Source organism: Haplochromis burtoni, unplaced genomic scaffold (genome assembly GCF_018398535.1).
Source record: "Haplochromis burtoni strain Fernald_Lab_line unplaced genomic scaffold, NCSU_Asbu1 Contig_687, whole genome shotgun sequence".
In the NCBI taxonomy this organism is placed as follows: domain Eukaryota; kingdom Metazoa; phylum Chordata; class Actinopteri; order Cichliformes; family Cichlidae; genus Haplochromis; species Haplochromis burtoni.
In genome coordinates this window covers 8878-35249 of record NW_024583048.1, presented here as the reverse complement: position 1 = coordinate 35249, position 26372 = coordinate 8878, and the positions used below count along the sequence as shown (strand labels likewise).

Genomic DNA, 26372 nt, shown 5'->3' with positions numbered 1-26372 from the left:
CGATAAAGAGTTACCACCTACAAACCATTTACTTCTTGGTGGTTTTCTTTGCCCCTCCACAGCATCTGTTGCCACTTTTATTTTCACCAAAGCAGGTGAAATTCAGAATGGTTTATAACTCCTAGCTGTCCCTTTACTGATTTTGCATTATACTCTGATAGTCCAGTGCTCCCAGTTTTTTCAGTGTATTTTTTATGCAATTATACTTTTTTCTCATTGCAGTCACATTTCAGATAAAATGTGTAGTTTTAAATGATAAAAGGTATAATACATAATAAGAATTTCTTGCAATTCTGTGCATTGGCCGGGAAACGAACCCGTGTCTCCTGCGTGGCAGGCAAAAGTTCTACCACTGAACCACCAATGCGAGGCTGTTCCAAAAGCTGAGGTAAATGTAAGAATGTAGAAGTAGAGAGGGCTGTAAGTTAGGCTGGTGTAAAAAGTTATACCTGTAACATGTGACACAAGGTTCAGTAAATAAGAAGCAACTGTATTCCCTGTGTGTGGATCATTGATTCTTAATTTGGTTTTTTTGAAGATGCAACACTTATGTTCAGATTTTTTTGTTTGAGTAAAAGCCCCAACACTAGATGTAAGCCTGTGTATCAAAGCATTTGAAGGAATTTTAGGCTTTTTCTTTTAGTAACACTGAAATTCCTTTGTTATTTTGTCACTTTTTGGAGAAAGAAGGGATAAGCATTTATTTTTGTAGACAAGCATAAATACATGCTACCCAAAAGGAGAACTAGTTTTAAGAACTAGCATTGCTTTTCTTTCCATGTAATGACAAAATTTTCACCCCTAAGACATTTATGGAAAAAGACAGAATTTCTTTACACTCTTTATCTATAACATGAAACATGACTATTTAACTGTTCAGCTACTTGCCTGCCAAGCACTCCTTTAATTTATTGTACTACTTGTACCTCATGCTGCTCCGTGGTAAAGCTTTACTCACTGTGCTAAGAGTTTCATTCAACCGCAGCCAATACCTCCAGTTGACCCTGCTCTCTCACTTTCTCTCTCTTGCCACCTACTCTTCCAACAGACTGCATGTGCATGACTTCCTGCATCCCAGTCTCAGAGAATGACTGAAGTATGATGAATCACTGCCTTGCTGAGAAATTGAGATGTATCTTCACTTGTGTGGGCAGAGAGGGGAAAGAAAAACAGTAAACCTCAGCAACGACATTACTTGCAGTTTCAAATTAGCTCACTCAATCAGGAATTTTATTTCTGCTTTTAAAAAGAATTCCTATAACATTTGTCTGTCACTGGAAATACCTGCTCTAATTTCTAGGGTGCCAGATAAGACTGTTTTGTCACATACAAATAGTTCTGAGGGGTTGCATAGCACAAAAAAAGTACAATTTCAAATAGGAGCAACATGTTTTGCTAGTGGACTCAGTTCTCCCTTTTTATTTCATTGCAAATGTCACTGGTAAATAAAAAAATAAATAGAAGGTACACTGGTATAAATAAGCTTCCCTTCTCAATGTGAGTCAACTTCAAGTCAAAGGAAATTAGTATGTGGTAAGAGACAACAGTCTCTACAAAAAGGATGTCAGGTAAAGTAGCCACACATCAAATTCAGACGTTTTTTTTTTTCTGGATAAGGGTCAATATCAAACTGCAAGAATTTCATTTATGCAAAAAAAAAAAACAAAAAACAAAAAAAAACATTGTATGGATGCACTCACCTCAACTATGACCCTCTTGATTTAATCAAACACCTAATATGTTGTTCCATAAACATAACTGATTAAAAAATAATATTCTGGTGCACATAAATTAAGTCAATTTTTTACCATTACAGTAAACCTCCAAATATGAATTCACTGAATTACACTGGCAAATGCTGTATTATTATAAACATTCAAACCAGAATAAATCATTGGTTGACTGTCCATGCTACATATTCCACATATTAGTTGGCAGCACACTAATTGCTATTGTTTTTTAATTTTTTTGCCTGTCCTTTCCCAAGCAGATCATTACGGGTTTTACCATACAGGACCACTTGACTGTCATAGTTTGTTCGATCTTTATTATTTATTTATTTTTTTACTTTTAAATTATTACAATCGAAATGGACAGGACCGGCAGATAGGAACGAGAAAGATGAAGGAAAGAGAAGTTGGTAAGAGGCTCAACAGAAGGAGACGGAAAGAAAAATAGAGGAGAAAAGAGACAGAGTTAACCTGCTGGAAAACAAAAAAAGACAAGCAGAAAGAGAACAACACGATAGGAAATCCACAGCAACAACCAACATAAGCATAAGTAACAGTAAATAATAAGTATTGAATGCTTCTGAGCAGAAAACAGTACTTATAAGGCATGATATGTTTCGAGGCAGCAGCCAACCAAGATAGTGTGTACAAACAGGTACTCAGGTGTGAACACCCATGTGCACATAAGTGTGTGTAAGCACGCTTGTATTCACAAGGTTTCTCCATGTAAGTGTCTAATAGAAGGTGTGGGGAGCCATAGCCCTGCCCACTAGGACACGAAGCAGGCATGGAGGAGATCCAGGCCCCACACATCTAGAGGCCCCTCCAGAGCATTAGAGCTCCAGAGCCCAATGACTTACAAGTCTAATATTAAAAGATGAAATCTCTCCTAGCAATCTGAACTGCAATGACCTCAAAGGCATGGTCCTCAGGGTGTCCTGCTGCACTAAGATCATCATACATTCACCAAATGAACTATTGGATGCCAGATTCATGCAGTAGAACCTGATGAAATAGACTTGTTTAGTCAAGGAGGCCACTGCACAGAATTCTGAGAGAGAAGCACTTCGCCATGAAACCAATAAGGTGGAGAGACCACATACACCCTTGCAAGGGTTAACCTCACTGCCATTTCATATGCCTTTTGGATGACCTCAGCGAGAGAGTGTTGTCTTAGTGACTGGTTACCTGAGCAATTAGCTCTATAGTAGACAAACAGCTGGTCTGTTGTCCTGTGGGCCTGGGTCAAAAGAAGGTACACTATATTTGTCAAAAGTATGCACTCACCCATCCAAATCACTGAATTCAAGTGCTCTAATCACTCCCAAGGGTGACTGAAGAAATTTCTAATAACAAAATGGTATGGGGGCAGTTTGGAGCCACTTTGACCATATGCAGGAGGGACTGAAGGAGAAAAAAGGAAGGGAAGGTATACAGTAGATATCCAGACATTCTGTACTGATTTTTCCTGTACCCTACCTGGGGCTGGGGTTGCTGGTAGTTCAGAGCTGGGCCCACTGCATCCCGGGGTTACTGCTGGTTCTGGGAGACATCTGTTTATCCACACTTCTTAGGGTGGGGTTCCAAATATATATTAGATTACAAAAGATGACTGACAACCTACATAGGTGATGTGGATGGATGCGTGTATCTTCTCGCGCAGTTTCTCACCACAATCAAGATTTTGCATGGCAGAGGTCTTAGATATCTGTTGAGGCCCCTTAAGTCCAAAACACCTTCTTGGGAATGAGGAAATAAGGTGTGTAGGACCCAGCTGCCTATGGCCTATCATCTCCCTGATTGCCTTCATTGCAAAGGAGAATAGAGATCTCTCCTGTAGGAAACTCCCTGTATTAAATATCTGTTACCACCAAAGGGGTGCCTGTCCCCAGCACTGATAATTGATATAGGAACTGGAGATGATAAAAGCCTCCCAGGATAGCTCAATCTTATACCAATGCCTAGAGACAGACTGTAGAGGCTAACCTGGGATTTCCCTGAGACCCTAGTTACCCTGAGAGGTAGCAAGGAAAGATTGTGCTCTATGAAATAGGGCTTCTGGGCCTTCTGAGAGCCTATTTCATCCCACCTGGTCAAACTGCCTTCTGATAAGCAGTTGACTTGCATAAAGAACAACTCAAGGGTGGAGACAAGGCGAGATCTTCCTACCAATTCACCTGAGGAGGAAAACTACAGATAACCATCCAATGTTAGACCAAAAAAACAACAACATTTGGAACACTGCTATACTGAAATCTGGGTTTGTTGATCCTTGCTGGCACGCACACTCACAGGAGAGTCATTCACTTACAAGTATACACAAAAGTTTAACAGGTTTTCCACAGGGACCACAGTGTCATTGCCAAGGTTCTGTGGTACTCGTCATAAATAAAGTATTCAAACTTCATTTATGTTTACATTCCAATCCAATATTCGTTGTTTTTAAAAATGCTAAGTATAAGCAATATATATAACATACTCTTTTTTTGTCAGTAAATGTAGATAAAAATATATTGAAAAGTAATTGCTGTCCTTAAACTATGAAATATAAGTGACAGTCTTTTTAACAACAAATCTTTTTCAATGTTTTGAGAGGTTGAAATGATCAGTGATGTTTCTGCAGAGTGATTTTGGGAAACATCAGCTGTCAAAGGCTGACTGTAAAGGACAGACTTCCTGGCTCTGTTGCACAATTTATGAGTGAAGTTCAAAGCCTTAACAGTAACTTCGAACACTAGCTTCACTTTTTTGCAACACTATCGCAACTTCCTAATTGCTTTAAAAAATAAAAATTATTTGGTTGCACTTTCAATTACAGCTAATAGAAATAAAGTAGTAATAGTAGTGAAAGAAGGTGGAAACAATAATTATTTTAGTTATTACTATTCATTTATCAAAGTAATAATCAGTTAATATCCAAGTAATACCATGGTAGCAACAGTGGGTACAGTAATATTACACTGAAATTTATGTAATTGTATTTTATGTACTTTATTTACATAAAGACACATTCAAGACGGTGCATTAAAGGTCCAGCAGTATGTTTTTCAGTTGAGTTAGTGCTGTGTGCTGTTGCAGTTTGTTTTCTATTAATCTAATATCAAGTAAACACAGGCCAGTATTGCAGATACCGATAATGATACAGATACCTTTAGCCTATAAAGGCAGCTTACGTAGGGGAGAGAATGTTTCATGATCAATTTGCAATTGCATCGATTAGGAACAAATTTTCATGACGACATAATTGGTGATTTTTACTTTCCACAATAATTAGTTAATACAACAAATCACACCTTTCAGCTTTTTATGTATTTTGAAACAGATTTTTGGGAGAGCTGGAATATAAATATGCCTCCCTCGTTTACCTTCCTTTGTTTAAATTTGCTATATGCTATAAATAAAATAGATATGACAGTCAACACAAAAAAGTTCAGACATTTTTCATAGTGTATGACTGAGATATATATTTTTAGTTAAATATATTTAATTTAACGTAATTCATTTGGCTACATACTAAACTTAGAGGATAGAAACAAAGTATTGATCTTGTTGTGTTAGTATCGGTAGGATACTAATACTAGTCACTGTACTGATACCACCAATATTTGAATTGATCCACCCACCTCTAGTTTGTGCATATCACATTTCAATCTGGTGAAGTCAATATGTTTATTTTTATACTTTGGAACCATCTAAAATTGAGGAAATACAGATTACCTTAGCAAATGTGTTGTTTATTACCTTACTGTTTTCAAAAAGTTAAGAGTTAATTGTTATAGTTAGGCTTAGGTAAAGTACAGCAGTGTATAAAATATATTTATCAATACCTGAAGTCACCATACAGTATAGAACATGAAGTATTTTAATTGTAATACATAAGTATGACACTTTACGGACTCAGATCCCACCACACTTTAGTCGTTCAGGGCAGCCTGTGCACTTCTTCACCCTTACATAGTAGCCCCTTACACATACAAGGCTTCATCCCTCCCCCACATCGGACAATTGTACCACATCTCCATACTTCTCACCCCAGTCTACAGACCCATCAACAAACGGATCAGAACAACATTCAGAGAGGTGAGAATGTGGCCAGAGGGGGCCATACCTGTTAACAATAATAAAAATGGATTGCATTTATATAGCGCTTTTCGAGACCCTTAAAGCGCTTTACAGTTCCACTATTCATTCACTCTTACATTCACACACTGGTGGAGGCAAGCTACAGGTGTAGCCACAGCTGCCCTGCGGCAGGCTGACAGAATCACGCCATCGGCCCCTCTGTCCACACCGTGGACCTGGAGGAGTACACAACCTCAATGACCAGCTACATCAGCAAATGCATTGAGGATGTCAATGTCTCAAAGACCGTCATCACCTGTGCAAACCATAAACCCTGGTTCCAACCTGGTGAAAATCAGAGACTCTGGCTTTAAGTCTAAGGACTGAGTACAGGCTCACTGCAGGGCTGTGTCCTTAGTCCACTGCTGTTCACCCTGCTAACACATGCCTGTACTTCACAGTAAAGGTCAAATCACATCATCAAGTTTGCAGATAACATAAGTGGTGGGTCTCATCACCAACAATGATGAGTCTGAATGCAGAAAGAAATAACAACACCTGGTGGACTAGTGTCAGAATAACAACCTGTCTCAGCAAATATCAGATGACCTCTCCTGGAACCTGAACACTCACCATCATAAAGAAAGCCCACTGTCAGGGTCCCTGTGCCTACCCGGTCGGCTCAGTATGGCTACATATGTTTTGTATTCTTTTTTTTATTTGTTCCTGCTCTCTCCCTTCCCCTCTTTCCCTCCTCCCTCTGCCTGGGCGGAGCTCACCTGTGGGCTCCTGCCCTTGGCCCACGCACCTGTGGCTCATCACGAGTGATCCAGCTCCTTTATAAGATGGCAGCTCTGTGTTTCTCGTCGCTGGACCGTTGCCGACCCTCGTCAGTGTAACCCCAGCTCAATTACTTCTAAAGTGTTTTCACAGCAATTTGCCTTACTATCCCTTCGTGTCTCTGTGTACAGATTCCCTGGACCTACCCCTGTGTTACCCGAATGAGTGGAGTGTGAAGAGCAGTGGACGGAGTGTGTGTGTGTGTGTGTGTGTGACTATCGCCGTCTTTCCCGTTCGTGTGTGGACCCCCGGAGCCCGGCTTTCCCCTCACTTTTGTAAATAATCACCTGGTGTATCATAATAAAGACTCTTGTGCTTTCAAGACCTAGAGCCTGCGCGTGAGTCCGTTCAGTCCCGTTGTGACACCCAATGTCTTCAATTTCTTGGGAAACTGAAGAAAGCCAGTCTCCCTCCTCCCATCCTCACATAAATCTTACTAGGGAACCACTGAGAGCGTCCTCTGCTGCTACATCACTATCTGGTACGGGAACTGCACTTTCACTGAAAAGAAGTCTCTGCAGCGGATAGTGAGAACAGCAGAGAGGATTATTGGAGGCCCTCTCCCACCCATCTCCCAACTCTACGACAAACACATCATCCAACATGTGAACAACATAGTGAAGGACACTTTCCACCCTTCACATGCACTGTTCTCCCTTCTTCCGTCTGGTAGACGGTTTCACAGCATCAAAACTGTAATGGCCAGACACTGCAAGAGCTTTCCCCCCCAAGCAGTCAGGGCCCTCAACTCAGACAAAGGACTGATAAACACACAATTTTACAAACACCTTACAATACTCACCAAAAGACTCAAAAACAACTTCACAAGACTTCCACAAATGCACTATAAACTGGACCTGCAAACAATATGCTTATTTGCACACCCCAGTCACATAGCTGCTCATAAACATCTAAATTATATTATATTTGCACATTTTGCATCTTGCACATGCCCTCGTTCTGTCTTGTCTACAATATCCTAGAGAGAACTTGAACCTGGTATTCAATAGCAGACTTATCCGGCGCCCCCCATGTGTGGCAGCCTGTTACAGCAGCTCCGCTCATTCTGAGCTTCTTTCTTATCTCTTTATTTTCTCTTAATTTTTTTGTAACTAAAGTTTTAGCAATTACATTCTACAATCATGGACTACGGTTTTGTGCTAGTCTTGGTCGTTTTTCTCTGTTTTTTTCCACTTTTTTCACCCGTATTTGGGGACCCAGTGCATAGATCCTTTGTTTAAAGTAGGGATCAGCTGTTAGCTCTGTGTCCCACAGCGGTGTGGCTGCCGGACAGGCACGACATTCCCAGCAAGCTGAGGAGGAAAAGACGGGGTGTCGTGCTGGGAGGGAGTGCCGTCACCTGAGAAGGAGACGTTACAGGCCATCTATTCCTTCTGTGATCACTGGAAATGTAAGATCGCTGCCCAATAAGATGGATGAGCTCATGTCGCTAACCTGGTCACAGAGGGAGTACCGGCAATATAGCATCATGATGCTAACGGAGTCCTGGCTAACACCGCTAACTCCGGACACGAGTGTGATGCTACCTGGATTCCAGCTGCTGTGGGCGGACAGGATGAAAGAAAGCAGTAAGAGGAAATGAGGGGGACTGGCAGTCTTTGTGAACGACAGATGGTGTAACCCTGGGCACATCACTGTGAAAGAACAACTCTGCAGCAGAGACATTGAGCTGTTAGCCATTAGCATGCATCCGTACTACATAGCCAGGGAATTCTGGCAAGTTAATGCGATAACAGCGTATGCCCCCCCCCCCCTCGGCCAACGCGGATACAGCCTATGACTCTCTCCACTCCGTAGTCAGCAGACTGCAAACGCAATCTCTAAGAGCCCTTCTCCTAATATCAGGGGACTTTAATCATGTCTCACTGGACTCCACACTGCCCACCTTCACCCAGTATGTAACATGCCCAACCAGAGACAATAGAACACTGGACTCACTGTACGCCAACACAGAAGAGGCATACAGTTCACCTCTCCCTCCTCTGGGCAGATCTGATCACAACCTAGCTCAGTGAGATAAGGAGCCATTCTCTGAGCGGAAGGCCTGTGTTCGAATCCCGCTTATAGCAACATTTCTTTCAGTTAACAGTTAAACTTCTTAAACTCTTTTCAACACAAATTTCAGCTTCTTCACCCCTTTTCAGCAAAAATTCCAGATTCTTCAGCTGTTTTCAGCTTAAACTTTAGCTTCATTACCTCTTTTCAGAGCAATGTTCTGCTTCTTTACCCCTTTTCAGTAGAACGTTCTTCTTCTTTACCGCTTTTCAGCAGAATTTTCAGGTTCTTGGCCTGTTTTCAGCTGAATTTTCTGTTTTTTTCATCTCTTTTTAGCAGAACGTTCAACAAGTTCACCTCTTTTCAGCAGAAAGTTCAAAAGTTCACCTCTTTTTAGCGGAATTTCCAGCTTTTTCACCTCTTTTCAGTTACCTGAGATCCAGTTTGGCTCAGTGAGATCAGTAGCCTTGAGACCAGGAGGACCCATTTCGAACCCTGCTCATGGCAACATTTCTTTTCAGCAGACAGTTCAACTTTTTCACCTCTTTTCGGTACAAATTTCAGCTTTTTCACCACTTTTCAGCCGAGTTTTTGGCTTTTCAGCAAAAATTTCTGCCTCTTCACCGGTTTTCAGCAGATTTTTCAGTTTCTTCACCTCTTTTCAGCAGATAGTTCTACTTCTTCAGCTGTTTAAACAGATTCCACTACACGGCATTCACACTGCATTTTCGCAGGAAATGCAACTTTTTCTAGTTCCATAGTTCATGTTCATAGTGTTTCCCAGTTCATGTTCATAGCATCATACTCACGTAATCTGATATTTCATAGTTGACGTTCATTTGCCTTAGCCTCATTTCTAGCTTTAACACTTGTAAATATTGTTGTCACAGCGTCACTGTAAATAAAGTTCTTGTTCACATAATTTTGAGCCTCCATTTTGAGTCTGTTTTTGGGTCCACCTCACATTCTGACTTTGGTCCAGACATGTTTGGGGTTTTTTTTGTAATGTTTGTTGGATAAGGCTCTATGCAGCTGTGATAGTCCTTATTAACTGATGTATTGGGCCATTAGGTGACAAGTAAGCAGAGTGGAGTTCAGCGAGGATCACTTTATTTGCAGTTGGTAATTTCTTAAATCATTCTATTAGCATGCCAGAGCTGCACTGCTGCATTTTTGCTGAGGCATTCTGTTTCACTTAAGCAAGTTTGATCCAGCACCCTTTTTTTCTACCTCACATTGTGAAATTAATTATTAATATGTAATACTCTTTTGATTCACTTATCAATTTTAAAGGACAAACATAATCTAGAGTAGGCTCTTTCTGCCAGCTCTTACCCCTGAGGACAGAGTCAGACTAGTGGAAAGTAATAAAAGAAACTAAGCAGTAATGTTCCTGAAATAAATTTCATACAAACAAAACTTAAGCTGATGAGACCTGAATGGCTGCTGTTCCAAGTAATCCAAAGGAATAGTGGATTGTTTATTATTTCTAAGTGCACTGGCATTTAATGTCTACATCCTTCATAAAGAAATATAACACATACAAGGTGGTGTATATTAAAGGGGGGAAAAGCAAAAGGAAATTATACCCACATGAGTACTTTGCGGTATTAACATTTTAGGGTGTTACATGCCACGATGAGTGGCACTGCTGTTTTTCTGTTGCTCTTGTTTTTCAGGTGTCAAACTTCTACCTATTGGCCCATTCACAGTTAATTGGCACATGTGTATTGGCTGATCTCGACACTGTAAGCCAATCCCCTGCCATGGATCATTACAAAAGGGCAGCTTCCTAGCCAGCTAGGCCTGCTGTGAAGTGGTTGGCAGTTGTCGGGTGGAAGCAGCACGTGGAGGTTTTGTGGATTATCGGAAGACTGTTTGAGTGGATTGTTTAGTTTTGGCTTTGGAATACAGATTTGGATCACGGATTTTGGCAATTGGCATAAGTTGGTGTGTGACTGGACTAGAATGGCACACAGGTAGAGGACGATGATGATATGGATTTAGGAGACTGGAAGCCAGTTATAGGACAGGGTCAGGTAGAGGAAGAAGAGTAAGAGAGGATGGGAGTATGTTAGGAACTCAGAGTAGCAAACAAAGTTTATAGGGGAATATCTCAGATGACGGGGGTGTAATTCAGAAAAAGATTGTCAGAGAAGAGTTTAAAATAATATAGAGATTTATGCTGGAGGATAAGGGAGTGCAATTAAGCCTGATAGTTTTATCGAGACAGCTGAAAAAGAAGTTTGGAGATGTAACACTAGCTAAAGTACTAAGAGATGGAAGTTTGTTCATAGCCATTAAGACGGAAGCGCAGAAAAATAAAGTGTTAAATTGTGAGAGTACTTGCAAAAAGTGTGTCAGAGAAAGGAAAACATTGGGGGAGTTTAAGGTGGTGTGGGGAGTAATCAAAGGTACCAGTAGAGGGAGATCTAGAAAAAAAAATCACACAAAGTATTTCTGGCAGTGATGTCAGCAGGATTAAAAGACTGCTGAGAACAGTCAGTGGGGAAAGAGTTGATAGACTGTCTGTAATGCTGGAATTCCAAGAACCGTTTCTTCCAGGTTCCTCTGTTAAAATAGGGTGCATGAGTTTTGTTGAGTTTGGACTTTGTTATTAAAGGGTATGAGAGTGTTTGGAGTGGTAGAAGGAAGGGTAGAGGAGGAGGTTGTGTTATATTTATGAAACAAAGAATTTAGTATAGAGCTTTGGGAGAAGGAACACAGTTGGAGTATACTATAGTTGAAACTTGGACAGAAAATGGAAGCATCAAGAACTTGGGGTACACTTAGGGGGGAAAGTAATTTGGTGTGGGACTTTAATGCTCATAGAACATTATGGGGAGATTACAAAGACCAAAATGAAGCAGTAATTGAAGAGTTAATGGAAGTTAAAAATTTGCTATGCCTAAATGATGGAAGCAGTACAAGAATCAGTACTAGGGATGGTACAGAATCACCAATTGATCTCACATTAGTATCAGATTCATTGGCGGGTGTTTGTTCATGGCAGGTAGTCAAAGAGATAATGGTGGGGAGTGACCACTATCTGGCATGGACTGAGACAGAACTGAAAATAGAGAGGCATGGTACAAGAGGTGTGCAGAAATGGTGTTTTGGGTATAATACTGGATAAATATGGGTATCCAGTGTAACACCCGTCCCACGTTCTATTGAGAGGGGCCCTGGGTTCCTGTTGTTACTTTCCTATTGATACTCCCTTTTTAATGCTTATGGTATTAAATATGCAATAAAACTACACTATATGGAAATAAATCACACACAAGCAGGTCAATTATAAAGTTAACTCCACTTTAGTGAATGCTTAATTAACAACACAAAGAAAATAAGTAAAATCAATAAAGTTTGTTAAACAATGGTAAGGTATCTACCTCAACAGAAACAAAATAATCAAATAATATTGTGGGCCCACACGCACTCTCACCAACACACACACACACCTCAAGTGCTACAGTCTTTCTGCTAGCAAACCCCTCGTTGCAGGCCTGAGTCGTGGCTCGGGTGCGTTGGGACCTAAAACAATATGGTCGCTTCACTTGTTGCCAAGCAGTAAAAATAAAAAGCACGTGCAAACAACAGTACTCACACCTCCAGGCAGTTCAAGGGATAGCGGGGAAACTGGGTCACGGCTACCAGCAGGCCGCGGCAGCAGCACTCACAGTCGTCCTTTCCACGTGCTCCCACGTGAACACATAACTTCAGCACACCAGCAGAAGGGACCTCTCTGACACGCCAGCAAGACGTCCGTCTCCTCCTACTGAATCACACAACTCCGCTAAATGCCAGTTCACATACGATAACATTCAATCTTAGCATTAGCTTAATAAATAAAAACAGAGCAGAACAAGAGCTTAGCGCATATGCTAGGCTACGCTAGCGGCTATGTTAGCGCTAATCCGTTTTACACAATAACATTGGGTACAAGTGTCAGACAAAATCCACATTTACCTCACAGTAGGGTACAACAGTTCTCGACTCCAGTTAACTATCCGTCAACCCGAAAATGCGTCTGTCGCCCTTCTATGAACTCTGCGTTCACTCGACACTGTTCAGCTCTCGTCTCTCTCGCTTCCTGCAGAGTGCACACGGCTCCCCACTTACTCCCACCCCTCTACCTGAGACTACTTCAGGGTTCACTGGAGCTGTAGTACATATCAATACCATATCAAAAATAATGACATAAACCTCAAAATACAAATAAAAAGGTTGTGCATTTAACTGACACACATCACATACTTTGCAGGCATTTGTATACATTCTTGAACACATTAAACATTTGCAATTAACTATCAATATTAATGAACAAATTGAAATAATGAGCTACTTATATAGCCAGGGCTACACCCTCCCCCTTCTGAATGTCTGAATGTCCCCATCAGACCTATTTTCATTAGGCCAGTTAAAATCTCACTAAAGAGTACTGGCTAGTGCATTAACATTTAGGAGTCAGGGTCGTAGCAAATCTGAATTACCATACCTCGGTAACTAATAGTCACAGGTCTGTCAGTGGGCCTTCCAAGTTCATCATAACTGAGGCGCAAAACAGGTCTCACTCTCCTTTTTGTTTGGAGGTCATATGGTGAGTCAGCACCCCCAACTGAGATACTAGGTGTAGGAACATCTCTGTCCTCCAGCTCTTCAGCCCCCACCAAGTCTTGGTGTTGCTGTGAACTTTCCTCCGTCTGATCTACTACTACTGAGAGTTCTTCCCCTTGTTCCTCCACCTCGGACAATTCATGAACACTGGGATGATCACTTTCCATATGGTCAGGAAGGCTCACAACCTCCTCACGTCGAGGTTCAACACTGTCGCGAAAGGCTAAAGGAGGTTCATAGTAGACACACTGTTCTTCAGACTCTGAGGACCAATCATCTTCACTCAGATGCTCCAAATTTTGTGTCTGACTTTCATCTTCACACCTTACTTGCTGTGCCCTGGTCCTTGGTCTCTTTGGTCGCGCTGTCTTTTCTGATGTAGCAGACATCCTGACCATGTAACCAATGGGCAGCAGGTGATCCCTATGCACGGTCCTCACAATACCAGTTCCTCTCTCTGGTTTTACACGATACACAGGGAGATTGGGTAACTTGGCGATCACTATGTAAGGTAGTGATTTCCATCTGTCTTGTAGTTTGTGCTTTCCTGTGAGGCCCAGATTCCGAACCAGCACCCGATCACCTTCCTCAAGTGTCTGATTCCGAACTCTCGCATCATACAGTCTCTTGTTTCGTTCATTGTTCCTGGAAGCTGCATCAGCGGCTAGCTGGTAAGCTTTTTGAAGTTCTTTTCTCATGTTAGCCACATACTGGTGGTGCTTTAAGTCATTTTCTTCATCTGACCCCACACCAAAACACAGGTCAATGGGTAGTCGCGCCTCTCTTCCAAACATGAGGAAGTAGGGCGAGTATCCTGTGGCATCATTTCTAGTGGTGTTGTAAGCATGTACTAGCTGGCTTATATGCTGGCTCCACTTAGGCTTTTTAGCTGAATCCAGGGTGCCCAACATTGCCAGCAAAGTACGGTTGAAACGCTCAGGCTGCGGGTCACCCTGAGGGTGGTAAGGTGACGTTCGGGACTTACGAATGCCCAGCAGGGTCAATAGCTCCTTAATGAGCTTGCTCTCAAAATCTCTACCCTGGTCTGAGTGAATGCGAGCCGGCAATCCATAATGCACAAAGAACTTTTCAAAAAGGACTTTGGCGACAGTCAGTGCTTTCTGATCTTTTGTGGGAAATGCTTGAGCATACCTGGTGTAATGATCAGTGACAACCAGCACATTAGCTATGCCTTTAGAGTCTGGCTCAATAGAAAGAAAGTCTATGCAGACCAGGTCTAGAGGGCCATTACTGGTAATGTGGTGTAAAGGGGCAGCTTTCTGTGGGATGGACTTCCTAGCTACACACCTTCCACAGTTCTGTATGTATGTTGCAACTTCAGATGCCACTCTGGGCCAGTAAAACCGGTCTTTAATGAGCTCTGTAGTTCGTTCTGTGCCCAGGTGACCAGCATCATCATGCACTGATTTTAGTACCATTGGCCGATACTTAGCAGGCAAGACGATCTGACTCACTTCTCGACCAGAGGGTCTTGTGGTGACTCTGTACAGAAGGCCACGCTTAACCTTTAACTTGGATCTTTCTCGCATCAGCAACACAACATCTGGGTTTGGATGCGTGGAAGCTGAAACACTTTGGTTTCTCTCAACCTGAGGTTTCACCACACCTATAACTGGATCAGAGTCTTGGGCTTCTGACAGTTCTTTCAGGCTTAGCTGTTCCAGCGGGCCCACTTCTATCTGAGTGAAGTTTGCATATAAAGCTGGAATGGCGTCTGGCGAAACACCCAGCTGGTCAACAAATCTGGTGGTGTGTTCTTGAAAACCATCTGTAGTGATCCGACGACACAAAGCTTTTGCCCCAGAAGGTGGGATATCCACCCATCCATCTGTTGTGTCTTGCGGACTCCTGGACAGTGAGTCGGCATCCACATTTTCACGGCCGGGCTTATATTGAATACTAAAATCATAGGTGGAGAGTGCTGCTAGCCACCGATGACCTGTCGCGTTCAACCTGGCAGTGGTCAGGACGTAGGTGAGTGGGTTATTATCAGTTCGCACCGTGAACTTAGCCCCATAAAGGTAGTCATGGAACTTTTCCACTACTGCCCATTTCAGAGCCAAAAACTCCAGTTGGTGAACTGGGTAGTTCCGTTCTGCATGACTCAACTTGCGGCTGGCAAACGCTACCGGGCGGAGTCCTTCTGGGCACTCTTGGTTCAGGACTGCTCCTAGCCCATCCAAACTTGCATCAACATGTAGGATGTATGGTTTGGCTGGATCAGCAAATGCCAAGACTGGAGCATGTGTGAGCTTGTAAACAATGCTCTGAAAGGCGTCATCACAAGCTGGGGTCCACCGATCACCAAAAGGCTCGGCAACTCGAAAGTAGCTATTTTGCTTTCCTTTAGTGACACCCTTTTTGCTACCCTGTGCAGGAGGGTATCCCTTGGTCAGTTCTGTCAAAGGGCGGACTATGGCGGAGTAGTTCTTGATGAACCGCCGGTAGTATCCACAAAATCCGAGAAAAGATCTTAGGGATTTCAGATCAGTGGGTTTCTTCCAGTGAGTCACCGCACTCACTTTCTCAGGATCAGTGGCAACTCCAGAGGCAGAGACAATGTGTCCCAAGAACTTCACCTGGGGTTGGCAAAATTGGCATTTGTCAATGGAGACTTTGAGACCACATTCCTCCAGCCGGTCCAGGACTTTAAGTAACCGTTCCTCGTGCTCCTCCAGTGTCCTGCCAAACACAATAAGGTCATCCAGATACACAAGGACTTGAATCAGGTTCATGTCTCCAACAGCTCTCTCCATTAACCTTTGAAAGGTTGCGGGTGCGCCAGTGATGCCTTGAGGCATCCTCTCAAACTGGAAAAACCCAAGAGGACAGATAAAAGCTGTTTTCTCTTTATCAGCCTCAGACATCTCCACTTGGTAATATCCACTTCTCAGGTCCAGTACCGAAAACCACTTGCTTCCTGTCAGACAATCCAGTGCATCATCTATGCGTGGCATAGTGTACTGGTCTGGGATGGTTCTGGAGTTCAGTAGACGGTAATCAATACACATCCGCACCTTGCCATTCTTCTTCCTGACTATGACAATCGGGGAAGCATACGGACTGCGTGACTCTTTGATTATGCCGGCTGCCAGCAGTTCTTGTAGATGGCGTCGGACATCTTCAATGTCAGCAGGTGCGATTCTGCGAGATCTCTCCCTGAATGGTCGAGGGTCTCTCAGCCTTATGTGGTGAGTGACACCTTTGGCTAAGCCGACGTCCCACTCCTCCAGGAAAAAAACATCCGCTCTTTTTGATAACTTTGCTGCTAACCTGGCTTTCCACTCTTCAGGGATAGGAGAATCTCCAAAGTCAAACAGTTCAGGGTTAATAGACCTTTCTTGGGCAGAGGTCTTTGTTAACTCAGTGACAGTGTCCACCAAGTACACCTGAGCTAGCACTGTACCAGTGGGGACAATAGTCTCTCTTTGGGACTCGTTTCTTAGCAGAAGTGTGAAACTGTTAGTGTCCATCTCAGAAGATGGTAGTACTACAGGTGGGACCAACACTCCAGCTGGGAGGTTTGTAGATTCGCCCACCTCCACCATTAGAATACTTTTGTCTAATGGCTGCTGTTGTTCCACCTTACAAACTGCATACTGTACTGCACAAGGAGGGATAGTGATTGGCCCGGGGCCTTGCCACTTCACATGACCCACCACGCCTGTTTGTTGGCTAATGAGTGATGAGGGCAGTTCTGAGGAGAGACTATTTATCCTCAGTGAGTGAATCTCATCTTTCCCTCCTACCTCTTCACAATCTCTCAGCAGAGAATGCAGTTTCTGGGAGTTAGTGCCAATGATGACAGGAACCGGGTCTGGGCTCTTTGGATCTGGACACACCAAGGCCAAGACAGTGACTGTCTCTACAGCTTCCTTTGAGTTGGGGGGAAAACCCACCTCAACTGCCACATACCCCTTGTATGGGTAGTTGGAATCACTCAGTCCCCATATGGCGAGATCTTTTAAAGGAAGAATGGGCACATTGGGGATGAAACGGGAATACCAGCTCTCAAATATAATGGTGACTCGAGAGCCGCTGTCAAGGAGAGCTTTACATGGTTGTCCTTCTATGGTCACATCGGTCATCATGGACGGGCCAACCAATCCTTCTGGGAGTCCATCCTGTGAGGATGTGTGCACGGAACTTTTCCGGATGGAACCGACCTGTGTGGGCTCAGAAGCGCCACCTGTAGCTCCTTTTCCCCCTTTGCTCCTACGAAGGGCTCCGAGTAGCCTCTGAATTACTTTGGCAGTGTTTTCAGGAGCCATGCAGTGGGTGGCAATATGGCCATTCTCCCCACACCGGTAACAGAAATAACTTTCTGAATCTTTTGCAGCATATGGTCTGTTTACCTTGCTTCGTCTGGCCCTCCCATCTCTCTTTGTTGAGTCAGTTTGGGTTGAACCCTGTGACACTGCCATAACAGTCAGCTGGTGTTGTAACTGTTGAACTTGCTGCTTTAACTGTTGGACTTCATTCTCCGCGCCAGTCTCAGCAACTTTCTTGGTTTGTTTCAACATTAGCTCGGCATCTGAGCGCTTGCTTGTTAACTCTTTAAGCTCAGAGCGTAACTCTTTGATCTCGGCTTTGAGCTCTTGAACCTCTGTCGATTTGGCTTTTGTCTCTTCACCAACTTTCACTTGTCTAACTGTGGTGTTTGACTCATGCCTCACTCTTGCATGGTCTTCTTCTTCTCGAATCTCACTGAGCAGCTTCAGGAAAGCGGGTGGCTCTTCCTTTCTTTCTCTGAGTCTTAGCTGCAGTAACATTATCTCTGACTCAGTTGCACCCCGTATAAGCTGGTCAATACGTGCACGGTCGACTCGATGGCTAGGGAGACCCCCTCTCTGCACTACCTTGGTCAGAGAGCGTTCCAATCTTCTCAGGAAGTCTGACAGCTTTTCTCCTCGCTGTTGACCCAGGCTCCTGAAGGTGAGGTACAAGTCTTCACCTGACTCCAGGGATCCAAATGCACTTTCTAGAGACTCTACATAGCTCTCCGGGCTAGCATCAGGGTTATCTCGGCGTACAGCTTGGATGATCTCCAACGCCGGTCCCTTTAGGCTCTCAACTACTCTCCTTCGCTTCTCTCTCTCAGAGCAGTCACACTCTTCAATCATCAGGCGAGCCTGCTCAACCCAGCTATCCAGGCTCTCCTCACCTGCTGGAGTGGGAGAGTGGCCAGAGAATATCCGCAGACGTCGAGATGCAGTATTCTCACTGGTAGGTCGCATAGTTTTCACTAACAGGTCTCCGACTGCCCGAATGATGGATTCAAGGGAGTTTTCCTGTGGGGTTTCAGTAGACAGCAAGGCACTAACATCATCAATTGTTTTGCCTTCTTCTACCATTAGTTTCTTAAGCTTGGCTGAGAAGTCATCAACTGACCTCACAGATTCAGTGAGGAGGGAAATCTTCCAGACAGGACCTCCATTCAATGGCTGTACATGTGGTGGTATGCGGTCTGGCTGAGTAGCTTGACGGCATTCACACAGCACAAGGTTATTGCCTGTCTGGGTGTCTCTTAGTCTATCTCTCACTTTTACTCTTCCAAAAGCTTTCACTGACTGAGCTGTCTCTTCAATGTCTGATAAGTCAAAATCAGAAGGAACATCATGCAGTACAAAAGCCCGGTTTGGGTCTATACCTGCTTTACTGCACCAGCTACTAAGCTCAGGTGCAATTTGAGACTCTTTTCGAGTAGTCATCATACAAACCCTAATGCTGGTGTGCTAGGCTGTGAAAATCTGTAAACAAAATACTCCTTTAAAGAACAAACTAGAAAAGTTAAGCACGGGAGTATCCCAGCAGTGCCTCCATAATTGTGTAACACCCGTCCCACATTCTATTGAGAGGGGCCCTGGGTTCCTGTTGTTACTTTCCTACTCCCCCTTCTGAATGTCTGAATGTCCCCATCAGACCTATTTTCATTAGGCCAGTTAAAATCTCACTAAAGAGTACTGGCTAGTGCATTAACATTTAGGAGTCAGGGTCGTAGCAAATCTGAATTACCATACCTCGGTAACTAATAGTCACAGGTCTGTCAGTGGGCCTTCCAAGTTCATCATAACTGAGGCGCAAAACAGGTCTCACTCTCCTTTTTGTTTGGAGGTCATATGGTGAGTCAGCACCCCCAACTGAGATACTAGGTGTAGGAACATCTCTGTCCTCCAGCTCTTCAGCCCCCACCAAGTCTTGGTGTTGCTGTGAACTTTCCTCCGTCTGATCTACTACTACTGAGAGTTCTTCCCCTTGTTCCTCCACCTCGGACAATTCATGAACACTGGGATGATCACTTTCCATATGGTCAGGAAGGCTCACAACCTCCTCACGTCGAGGTTCAACACTGTCGCGAAAGGCTAAAGGAGGTTCATAGTAGACACACTGTTCTTCAGACTCTGAGGACCAATCATCTTCACTCAGATGCTCCAAATTTTGTGTCTGACTTTCATCTTCACACCTTACTTGCTGTGCCCTGGTCCTTGGTCTCTTTGGTCGCGCTGTCTTTTCTGATGTAGCAGACATCCTGACCATGTAACCAATGGGCAGCAGGTGATCCCTATGCACGGTCCTCACAATACCAGTTCCTCTCTCTGGTTTTACACGATACACAGGGAGATTGGGTAACTTGGCGATCACTATGTAAGGTAGTGATTTCCATCTGTCTTGTAGTTTGTGCTTTCCTGTGAGGCCCAGATTCCGAACCAGCACCCGATCACCTTCCTCAAGTGTCTGATTCCGAACTCTCGCATCATACAGTCTCTTGTTTCGTTCATTGTTCCTGGAAGCTGCATCAGCGGCTAGCTGGTAAGCTTTTTGAAGTTCTTTTCTCATGTTAGCCACATACTGGTGGTGCTTTAAGTCATTTTCTTCATCTGACCCCACACCAAAACACAGGTCAATGGGTAGTCGCGCCTCTCTTCCAAACATGAGGAAGTAGGGCGAGTATCCTGTGGCATCATTTCTAGTGGTGTTGTAAGCATGTACTAGCTGGCTTATATGCTGGCTCCACTTAGGCTTTTTAGCTGAATCCAGGGTGCCCAACATTGCCAGCAAAGTACGGTTGAAACGCTCAGGCTGCGGGTCACCCTGAGGGTGGTAAGGTGACGTTCGGGACTTACGAATGCCCAGCAGGGTCAATAGCTCCTTAATGAGCTTGCTCTCAAAATCTCTACCCTGGTCTGAGTGAATGCGAGCCGGCAATCCATAATGCACAAAGAACTTTTCAAAAAGGACTTTGGCGACAGTCAGTGCTTTCTGATCTTTTGTGGGAAATGCTTGAGCATACCTGGTGTAATGATCAGTGACAACCAGCACATTAGCTATGCCTTTAGAGTCTGGCTCAATAGAAAGAAAGTCTATGCAGACCAGGTCTAGAGGGCCATTACTGGTAATGTGGTGTAAAGGGGCAGCTTTCTGTGGGATGGACTTCCTAGCTACACACCTTCCACAGTTCTGTATGTATGTTGCAACTTCAGATGCCACTCTGGGCCAGTAAAACCGGTCTTTAATGAGCTCTGTAGTTCGTTCTGTGCCCAGGTGACCAGCATCATCATGCACTGATTTTAGTACCATTGGCCGATACTTAGCAGGCAAGACGATCTGACTCACTTCTCGACCAGAGGGTCTTGTGGTGACTCTGTACAGAAGGCCACGCTTAACCTTTAACTTGGATCTTTCTCGCATCAGCAACACAACATCTGGGTTTGGATGCGTGGAAGCTGAAACACTTTGGTTTCTCTCAACCTGAGGTTTCACCACACCTATAACTGGATCAGAGTCTTGGGCTTCTGACAGTTCTTTCAGGCTTAGCTGTTCCAGCGGGCCCACTTCTATCTGAGTGAAGTTTGCATATAAAGCTGGAATGGCGTCCGGCGAAACACCCAGCTGGTCAACAAATCTGGTGGTGTGTTCTTGAAAACCATCTGTAGTGATCCGACGACACAAAGCTTTTGCCCCAGAAGGTGGGATATCCACCCATCCATCTGTTGTGTCTTGCGGACTCCTGGACAGTGAGTCGGCATCCACATTTTCACGGCCGGGCTTATATTGAATACTAAAATCATAGGTGGAGAGTGCTGCTAGCCACCGATGACCTGTCGCGTTCAACCTGGCAGTGGTCAGGACGTAGGTGAGTGGGTTATTATCAGTTCGCACCGTGAACTTAGCCCCATAAAGGTAGTCATGGAACTTTTCCACTACTGCCCATTTCAGAGCCAAAAACTCCAGTTGGTGAACTGGGTAGTTCCGTTCTGCATGACTCAACTTGCGGCTGGCAAACGCTACCGGGCGGAGTCCTTCTGGGCACTCTTGGTTCAGGACTGCTCCTAGCCCATCCAAACTTGCATCAACATGTAGGATGTATGGTTTGGCTGGATCAGCAAATGCCAAGACTGGAGCATGTGTGAGCTTGTAAACAATGCTCTGAAAGGCGTCATCACAAGCTGGGGTCCACCGATCACCAAAAGGCTCGGCAACTCGAAAGTAGCTATTTTGCTTTCCTTTAGTGACACCCTTTTTGCTACCCTGTGCAGGAGGGTATCCCTTGGTCAGTTCTGTCAAAGGGCGGACTATGGCGGAGTAGTTCTTGATGAACCGCCGGTAGTATCCACAAAATCCGAGAAAAGATCTTAGGGATTTCAGATCAGTGGGTTTCTTCCAGTGAGTCACCGCACTCACTTTCTCAGGATCAGTGGCAACTCCAGAGGCAGAGACAATGTGTCCCAAGAACTTCACCTGGGGTTGGCAAAATTGGCATTTGTCAATGGAGACTTTGAGACCACATTCCTCCAGCCGGTCCAGGACTTTAAGTAACCGTTCCTCGTGCTCCTCCAGTGTCCTGCCAAACACAATAAGGTCATCCAGATACACAAGGACTTGAATCAGGTTCATGTCTCCAACAGCTCTCTCCATTAACCTTTGAAAGGTTGCGGGTGCGCCAGTGATGCCTTGAGGCATCCTCTCAAACTGGAAAAACCCAAGAGGACAGATAAAAGCTGTTTTCTCTTTATCAGCCTCAGACATCTCCACTTGGTAATATCCACTTCTCAGGTCCAGTACCGAAAACCACTTGCTTCCTGTCAGACAATCCAGTGCATCATCTATGCGTGGCATAGTGTACTGGTCTGGGATGGTTCTGGAGTTCAGTAGACGGTAATCAATACACATCCGCACCTTGCCATTCTTCTTCCTGACTATGACAATCGGGGAAGCATACGGACTGCGTGACTCTTTGATTATGCCGGCTGCCAGCAGTTCTTGTAGATGGCGTCGGACATCTTCAATGTCAGCAGGTGCGATTCTGCGAGATCTCTCCCTGAATGGTCGAGGGTCTCTCAGCCTTATGTGGTGAGTGACACCTTTGGCTAAGCCGACGTCCCACTCCTCCAGGAAAAAAACATCCGCTCTACGACTCCCCACCATCCATGCACAAACTATTATATACACCATATATTTACAAAAAGTGCAGAAAGCGGCTCCGTCCACTACACACACACATACACACACACACACACACTCTCTCTCTCTCTCACACTCTCTCTCTCTCACACACTCTCTCTCTCTCACACATACACACAAAAATACAAATTCAAAATCAAATTAAATTACTTTACACTACGACGCACGTCCACGACAAAACACAGACTCACTTATAAATCGGATCACTCGATACACAGGGTCTGGCCAAGGCAGAAGCCCACAGAGCCCGCCAGCAGAGAAGAAAAAGGAAGGACGAGAGAGAACAAATTAAAAAAAAATACAAAACATATGTAGACCATACTGGACCGGACCGAATAGCACAGACCCACAGTGGTCCTGATGAGGTGATTAGCAGCGCCAGAAGCAAATCTTATATCGGAACAGTTGATTCTGACACTAGTTCTATATTTTGTTTTATTCTTTCTTATGCATTCAGACTCATCGATAATGTTTTGAGAGACCCCACCACTTAGTATCTGCAACTGATGTAGATTGACCGTTACGGAAGGAACACATACAGGAGGGAACACATGACTAAGACACAGCCCTTGCAGTAGCCGTTACGCACCTTAGAACTTTTAAACCAGCTGCGTAGGTCCACCCCAAGGGTGGAAACCTGAGTTGCAACCACAGAGATGGACGTCGAAACAATTAACAGCCAGCAGCATCAATGTCAGCAGGTGCGATTCTGCGAGATCTCTCCCTGAATGGTCGAGGGTCTCTCAGCCTTATGTGGTGAGTGACACCTTTGGCTAAGCCGACGTCCCACTCCTCCAGGAAAAAAACATCCGCTCTTTTTGATAACTTTGCTGCTAACCTGGCTTTCCACTCTTCAGGGATAGGAGAATCTCCAAAGTCAAACAGTTCAGGGTTAATAGACCTTTCTTGGGCAGAGGTCTTTGTTAACTCAGTGACAGTGTCCACCAAGTACATATACATTCTTGAACACATTAAACATTTGCAATTAACTATCAATATTAATGAACAAATTGAAATAATGAGCTACTTATATAGCCAGGGCTACACCAGTATTAAATGATGTCAAAGTTATAGCAGTGATATCACAGTCTGGCAGAGGCTATATATATGGAGTGACGAAGAGCACCCAAAATGCAGACACGATGGAACGAGGATGAAAACTTGAATATTTAAAGAAAGTGAGCCGTTTATTAAGGCTGGTAAAACATTACAAAACACAAGGCAGAGGCGAAGCTAAACAATGACCTAAACTGGGGAAACTAAAGATAAACTTTAAAAAAACAAACAAACATGAAACCTGACGTGGATCCAAAGATACCTGGAACCTGGAAACGTGGCACAAAGGACAACAGACAACCTGACATTGAACATAGGAGGACAGAGGACTTAAGTACACAGAGGGATAATGAGGGGATGGAGAACAGTTGGGAACACAGCTGGGACAAATCAGACCTAACGAGACAAGGGGAAGAAAAACTAGACACAGTGCACATAGGACAGGGACTTTCACAATAAAACAGGAAACAGCATGGAACACAGACATAATAATGGATTGGATTTATATAGCGCTTTTCAAGGAACCCAAAGCGCTTTACAATGCCCCTATTCATTCCCTCTCACACACTAGTGGAGGCAAGCTACAGTTGTAGCCACAGCTGCCCTGGGGTAGACTGACAGAAGCGAGGCTGCCATATTGCGCCATCGGCCCCTCTGGCCAACACCAGTAGGCGGTAGGGTAAAGTGTCTTGCCCAAGGACAGAACGACCAGGACAGAGAGCCCAGGGATCGAACCGGCGACCTTCCGGTTACAGATACGCTTCCCAACCCCCTGAGCCATGGTCGCCCCAGACATGACAATGTGAACTTGACAACATGGACAAGAAGACAAGAAACATGACAGACTAACACAGAAGACCAAAGTGAAACATAACTGAACTAAACTAAACTTAGGACAACCAAAAAATAATCCTATTATACAACATAATTAAAGGGCTAACTTAAAAATTCAAAATGTAAACAAAATGCTGGGTCAGAGACCCGGGATAGTGATAAATGAAATTCACAGCTTAAATAATATTAGTAAAGAAGGTCAAAGGGGAAGAGAAATGACAATTGCAGAAAATAGGGGGATACTGCAGCAAGTAGACAACACAAATGATGCATTGAATATTCCGTTTACAAAGACAGAATAAGCATATGATATGATGTGGAAAGAAGATCTAATAATTAAAATTAGGGAAATGGGTATAAATAGTCGAATGTTCAGATGGATTAAGGATTTTATTTTGGTTGGAAGACTGAGCTATTCAGGAAGTTTGCCAATAGAAAATGGAACGCCACAAGGAAGCATAGTGAGCATATTATTGTTTTCATTGCTGATAAATGATGTGTTTAACAACATTGTGGGTGTGGGTGTGATAGCAACCATTCCCCAACTCTCTGTGAATGGTACTCATGTTCATTGATCAATGGCCTTTGATCAGTGGTCGTTGATCAATGGTCATGACAATTTGCATATTAATGATCAAGGAACTGACCTCACAGCCCATTGTTCATTCAGTGAGCTGGTTTCAGTCAATGTGCAAATGTACTGTTTATAAGGTTGGGGAAACCTTGCAGTCAGTTGAGACTGAAGAAGTGTGAGTGAGTGACTAAACGTTTCTCCCACTGAAAACACTATGTTACCCCGGTACTGTGGCAATGGGCTTACAGGTTAAACTAAGTTGAACAAATTTTGTGCTAATTATTTGTCAGTACTGTAAACTAGTTGGATGATTATAAGGACATGTTGCAATGTTTTTCCCGTGACCAAACCATCCTTGAATGCTACTTCTATGGATTCCTCCTAAGACAATCTAAGGAGCTTGGACAGAAAAGCGTCTGGACTTCTTTAAGTTGCTTGAAGATGTTTCACCTCTCATCCGAGAAGCTTCTTCAGTTCTAGGGTCAAATGGTGGAGAGTCACAGATTTAAACCCTGTGGGAGTATCCCCCCACAGAGGGACAAAAGGACCCCCTGATGATCCTCTACCTAATCACATGAGCCAAGGCATGAAAGGGGGGGGTAGGTCACAATCAGCCAAGGTTTTGGATGAGCTCATTGTGAAATCTAGCCATACCCTATCGTGATTTCCTGAGGTCAGATGGCCCAGGGTGTGAGTGGGTGTTAAGGCGTCTGGGAAGGGATCTCAAAACTGGATTATAGATGGCAGACAGTTGGTGTCATAAGCCACCGCCTCTGTTCAAAGATGGTCGCTCACAGTGGACGTGAATGGCCTCTTTTACTCCTCTTTCAAACCATCTGTCTTCTCTGTCCAAATGTGAACATTGGCATCCTCGAAAGAGTGACCTTTGTCCTTTAGATGCAGATGGACTGCTGAGTCTTGTCCCGTAAAGGTGGCTCGTCTATGTTGTGCAATGCGCTTGTGAAGTGGCTGTTTGGTCTCTCCAATGTAGAGGTCTGGGCATTCCTCGCTACACTGTACAGCATACACTACATTGTTAAGTTTGTGTTTTGGAGTTTTGTCTTTCGGATGAACCAGCTTTTGTCTGAGTGTGTTGCTGGGTCTGAAACACACTGGGATGTCGTGGTTGGAGAAAACTCTCCTGAGTTTCCCTGATACAC

The 26372-nt window shown here is 44.0% G+C and overlaps 1 protein-coding gene and 1 non-coding gene across 2 annotated transcripts; both read right to left on the bottom strand.

Moving 5' to 3' along the window:
* Positions 1–296: 296 nt before the first annotated feature.
* On the bottom strand, positions 297–367 carry trnag-gcc. Its single transcript has one exon. It is a non-coding gene; the product is annotated as a tRNA-Gly (tRNA).
* Positions 368–11803: 11436 nt separating this feature from the next.
* Positions 11804–22712, bottom strand: LOC102294560. The gene is made up of 3 exons (XM_042215230.1): positions 19272–22712; positions 12618–19021; positions 11804–12426 (listed from the first exon to the last, which is right to left on the bottom strand). The coding sequence occupies exons 1-2, from the start codon at positions 22710–22712 to the stop codon at positions 13109–13111; spliced, it is 9354 nt and encodes a 3117-aa protein (XP_042071164.1). The 3' UTR covers positions 11804–12426; positions 12618–13108.
* Between the last annotated feature and the right edge of the window lie 3660 nt (positions 22713–26372).

What these genes read in the sequence shown, in the direction of transcription:
- LOC102294560 (XM_042215230.1), bottom strand. Translation starts at nt 22,712, where the DNA reads ATGGTGGGGAGTCGTAGAGCGGATGTTTTTTTCCTGGAGGAGTGGGAC. An exon ending in TTTGCTACGACCCTGACTCC is followed by an intron (nt 19,022 to 19,271) that starts TAAATGTTAATG and finishes TTCACAGCCTAG; the next exon opens with CACACCAGCATTAGGGTTTG.